At 31.4% G+C, this 5,113-nt stretch overlaps 1 protein-coding gene across 2 annotated transcripts; it reads right to left on the bottom strand.

The window, feature by feature from the left end:
* Window positions 1-1,393: 1,393 nt before the first annotated feature.
* Window positions 1,394-4,060, bottom strand: LOC110622052. Of its 2 annotated transcripts, XM_021766404.2 has the most exons (4): window positions 3,608-4,060; window positions 3,281-3,405; window positions 1,702-1,803; window positions 1,394-1,518 (listed from the first exon to the last, which is right to left on the bottom strand). In XM_021766404.2, exons 1-4 carry the CDS (start codon window positions 3,957-3,959, stop codon window positions 1,486-1,488), a joined length of 612 nt encoding a protein of 203 aa, XP_021622096.1. In that variant the 5' UTR covers window positions 3,960-4,060; the 3' UTR covers window positions 1,394-1,485. The 2 variants fall into 2 exon arrangements, with proteins under 2 accessions (XP_021622096.1, XP_021622095.1); XM_021766403.2 differs by having other exon boundaries at window positions 1,394-1,803.
* Window positions 4,061-5,113: the final 1,053 nt, after the last annotated feature.

Here is a 5,113-nt window from a genome sequence, read left to right as displayed (position 1 = left end):
GCGTGTGACCATTCTTATCACAATAGGAGCAATGAAACTTCTTCTCTTTACCTTTGCGATTTTCTCTTTGTTCTTGATTCCCCTACTGCACATTCAAAACTAAGGATTCCATATCTATAGCGTCACTCTTACTAAGGAAAATACATAAGAGCCTAGCTGCACATCTTGTAAAGTTAGAATAACTGAACCAATCAAATATTTGATCTTTCACAGAAAGAAGGTCAAATCGCAACCCAAGCAATGTCAAAACTCTAAAGAATTTGTCTCGTTATTTTTCTTGTGCATCAACATCATCAGTAAAAGGCATGAGAGAATTAAACTCATCTTTCAGAGTTTCTACCTGACCCAAGTAACTAGCCATGTTCTGATGATTCTGTTGCAAGTGAACTATATCTGACACAACCTTATAAATGCGTTGTACGTCATTAGTATACAACGTTTTGGGCTTAGTCCAAACCTTACAACAAGTTATGCAAGACTAAAACAAAGCAAGCAATTTCAGGTCTAACGAATGCCATAGAGACTGCATAATTGAGCATCAATCTTAATCCAGTTGGTTCTATCAGTGGTGATGATACCAATGGCATTTTTTGTTAAATGATCATCATACCCCTATCCTAAAAACTATAATTCTACTGATGCAGCCCAAGACACATAATTATTACTTCCTTGCAACTTCAAAGTAGCAATTAAAAAAAATAAAGCTTAAAGGACTCAAAACCTATATTGACGGCATCCTACTTCTCAGACATATTGAGAAATATTCTGAAACAACAAGGGATTAGAATAAGGATTTGAATCTGCCAAACAAGAGGAATATTGTCCATCAACAGTAGATCTGAAGTTACTATTCACAAGGGACGTGTGAAGAAGAGCTAGGCAGGTGACCGGACCTAGTGGGCTGGAGCCACCGGTCTCTGGCGATGCTAGAGAAAGAATCGTTGGAGAACTGTTCACGCACCAGTGCGTGTATTGGAGGAAGAAAAGGTTGGGCAATGCATGGAGGCGATTCTGGTGGCGGCGCTTCAGAGAGTCACCAATCGAATGGTGAGACCAACTAATTTCCAGAAAGTCTCCAAACGAAATTGGCAGATCTGCCACTCACAGCTAGGCCATGAACCAATGATGAAATAGGAGAGGAAAATAGAGACTTTGAGAGAAAGATACTTGATGATTACCCTCAAGCCAATTAGGGTATATATACTACTTATAAGAATATATCCTAGGTAAGAAAAAAAATTAATTCCCTAATTATAGCCTAATCATATTCCAACCATATCACATAATCTAAGCACCTAATTACGCATACAATTACTATAAATCTAGGCTATTTACAGAAAGTATCTCAACACATGCATTAATAATTAAGGCTATTAATTTGTCACTTATAAAATGAACCAAAAAAAAATGAAAGAATAATTATGATAAGGCTAAAAGCCAGGGAACAGAATAATGCCTTCTATACATCTGTTCTATGAACTAGCATCACATGTAACCATCTTCATTCCAAAAAGCATGCTGACAAAGCATGAATACAGAAGTATTTCAGCATGCTAAAGAACATCAGATGCAAATAAAGATAAAAGACAAGTAAACTTAGAAATCTTTCCAAATATGGAAATCAGTAGATGAGCTGTTATAGTTTATAACACTGTCTTGGCACCCAATAAAATATGTAGTAAGTATGGGATCTACATTTACCAAAAGGTGGGCAGTGCTGCTTGGACTAGCTGCAATAGCGACTTCATCTGCACCAACTATTACTTCAGCATAGCCTTTATCAACTATCTGGTTGTTTTCCAACTGCAAATGGTTCATTAGAAAAGTTTATAGAGAACATGTAGAAAAAATGATAACTACCTATTATCTAAGATATTTCAATTCATGGGCTCATATTATTCATGCTATGTTCCTTCTGAATATCTTTTCATCCCCTTTCCTTTCAATATGTGATAAAACAGTCACTAAAATTCGCACAACAACAAAGTGCTAGAAGAAAGAAGAGATTCTAATTTTTAGGCATCTTTGCCAAATGCATACACATTGCTCTCCCTCTCAAAGCCCATACTGATGCATGCATAAGATAAAGGAAGTGCAAACGTATAACAACTGCACCACCTCGTGGATTATGAATAACAACACAGGGTGTTCCTTAATCAACAATTACAGTTAGTCAACGTTCCTTTTCACACCAAAATAAAGTGGAAAGAAAATTGAGGCCAAAGACAAGCCCCTCCTGAGTCCTGCCAAAAGGTCAACCTGTTATGAAGATAAAGCACAAACTTGCATATTCTCACAGAAGAAGTCACTAGCAATGAAACAAATGGGAAGCATTGTTGTTAGAAACTTACGATTCTCAATTCACTTTACGGTTCGAATCGATGGAGTGAATCTTAAACATACTCGAATGTTACGATTCTTAATTCGATTCACTTTCTTTTGGTTTAGGTTTCTTACGATTCTCAATTCAATTTTATATCCTAACGATTTGCATCTATGTTGCAAATCGCAAATGTACTGAATTGCGACCAAGTCCAAAGAATCAATAGTGAACCAAGTGAATCAATATAAAACAATTGAGTTTTCAATCGATTCATGGGATTATTTTTTAAAAGGTTGTTAGTTTCAAAATTAATTCCTTTTTGCTATGAGAAGTGCACATAAACCTTTTCCTTAGCTATTTTTTCTTCCAACACTTATTCTTTTCCTTCTCCCTCTTTTTTTTCTTTCTTCTTTTTTTTTTTAAATTCATTTACTACTCTAATGGTAGTTGTCAAGTTATGACATTTTATTATTAATATGTTTTAATTTTTTTTAATGTAACCTGCTATTCATTTTTTATTATTTAACTATTTGATAAATTTTAAATGAGAATTTCAGCACATACATAAATGATAATTATTGCGTACAATTCAATGGTTCCTAAATCCTAATTTATAATACAAAATTATATTAACATAATAAGAATATATTATTCTACAGTAAAACATATTTTTAGTTACACAAATGATACTTCTATATTTATTAAAATATGTGATTATGATATTATTATACTTATTTTTAAAACATATTATTTTTAATTATTTTTCAAATTTTTTTCTTCCAATCTTACCATTCAATTCTCGATTCCTGATTCACAAAATGGAGATTTTGATTCTGGATTTAAAAACCATGATGGGAACACTTCTAAGGCACTAGACATAACATGATCATATCAAACAATTCTAGCAGATTAACAACTTCATTAGTCAATTTTCATTGTAGAGAAGACAATGCATACCCTAAACAGTGTTTTGGCACCCCAAATGACAAATGTCTCATTGCAAGTATAGTGTCTGTGATTTCCCCTCAAAGTGCCAGGTCGGATTTCACCAACATGAAGTGAAGCACAAGATAAGGCTCCACCTGAAGACATTTAACATAGAAATGCAATTAGAAATAGGTATTCGACGAAATTCTTCCTTATGCAGCATTTTGCAGTAATAAGAAAAACAATCAGAAAGGAAAAAAAATGAAGAGGGGAATTCATGTATGATTCAGAGTATAGCAAACAATAAAAAGCAAGGACTGATTTAAGCAATGATATCAGAGTGTGTGAGAGAGATACCTTTAAGGCCAGAGCCCAGGGCGAGAGAGACAGGGTCGAATATCCAACCACGCTTGTCTTTGATGAAGGGAGAAGGGAACAACCCAGATTTGAATCTAATCAAATTCGCTTTCTTATCGTCATCTTTGCTCCATTTTGCCTCTTGAGTTCCTCGAAGATTAGCAGAAGATAAATGGGAAGCACGTTGAAGTCTGAGAGAAACCCATGTCAGCAAGAGAAAGATTGAAAGCAAGAAAGGGAAGGCATGTGGCTTCTTCAAGAAATGTTTGATAGATGACAATCTCGAGAAGTTTTGGAACTGAATTGGGTTCTCTGAGCTGTTTGAATATGAGATCCTCCTAGGGTTTGCCATTGTCTTCCTCTGCACTGCTTTTTCTATTATATCCTCCAGTTCGTTTTTTTCCGACCATGACCTATGCGGCTGTACAAAATTCCCATGACAAAAATGGGAGAAAAACGTAGTACAAATAAGGAAATCTATAACAAGTCCTAAGCTTGAATAAAATTTATAATTTAATCTATATTATTTTAATAATAAATAGTATAGTCTTTAAAAATTATTTTTATTAATAAAATAATTATTTTATTAAAATTTATTATTAAATTATAATAATTTAATTTTTCAAATTTTATTTTTGATTATAATTTAATTTTATAATTTTAATAATTTATAGTAATTTAATTTTTATGATTGTAATATTTATAATAATTTAATTTCTTTAATCTGAATTGATCTTTTTAATTAAGAGCTGACCAATAAAAAAATTATTTTTTTAATAAAATAAAAGTTCAGATACTAAATTATTTATTATTAAATAAACACTTAAATAGGGATTAAGTGGTGGATTTTATTAAATTTTAAAAATTATAATGTAAATTACCCTTAAAAATAAATTATTATAATTTTTTTGAAATTAAAAATAAATTAAAATAAATTATTGTATAATAACCTTCAAACTCGTGAAAATCCACATCTCAGCCTGCTTATCTAGTCCTTCAATATGATTTGAGAGGGCAACAATCTGGGTACTCTTTTAGTATCAGAACCTCTCCCTAACTCATTTTGAATATATTAGAATTTAAAAATTAATATTTGTGAGAGTTCAAATTGGTTCAAATATTATCACACCTCATTTATATAAATAATTACTTTATATAAAATATATATTTTATAATAATATTAATTTTTTTAGAATGTTTGATTAAAAAATTATTTTTTAAAATAAAAAATATTTTTATATAAATTATTAATTAAAATATATAAAATTAAAAAGATTCAAATGTTATTTAATAGTAATAAATGAGTATCGTAATTAAAAGGTGTAAGTCCTGCAGAACGAGTAGAGAAGGAAGTGTATGCGAAAACCCTAGACGTTTAAGATGAGTTTATTTAGGAGAAATAGATCTTCTAGGTCCAGACAACCAGATGACGAACTTATAAATAATTTAAATATTAATACAGATAGCAGTAAAACAATATTATCTAGAGAAAGTATTTGGAATAAT

This window comes from Manihot esculenta, chromosome 9 (assembly GCF_001659605.2).
Source record: "Manihot esculenta cultivar AM560-2 chromosome 9, M.esculenta_v8, whole genome shotgun sequence".
Classification (NCBI taxonomy): Eukaryota; Viridiplantae; Streptophyta; class Magnoliopsida; order Malpighiales; family Euphorbiaceae; genus Manihot; species Manihot esculenta.
This window is presented reverse-complemented; position numbering and strand designations above follow the sequence as displayed.

Excerpts from the sequence above, each read along its gene's own strand:
- LOC110622052 (XM_021766403.2), bottom strand. The coding sequence starts at position 3,959 with ATGGCAAACCCTAGGAGGATCTCATATTCAAACAGCTCAGAGAACCCA. Across the intron at positions 3,406-3,607 it reads CCTGGGCTCTGGCCTTAAAG|GTGGAGCCTTATCTTGTGCT; the intron begins GTATCTCTCTCA and ends AAATGTCTTCAG. Across the intron at positions 1,804-3,280 it reads GTGCCAAAACACTGTTTAGG|TTGGAAAACAACCAGATAGT; the intron begins GTATGCATTGTC and ends AACCATTTGCAG.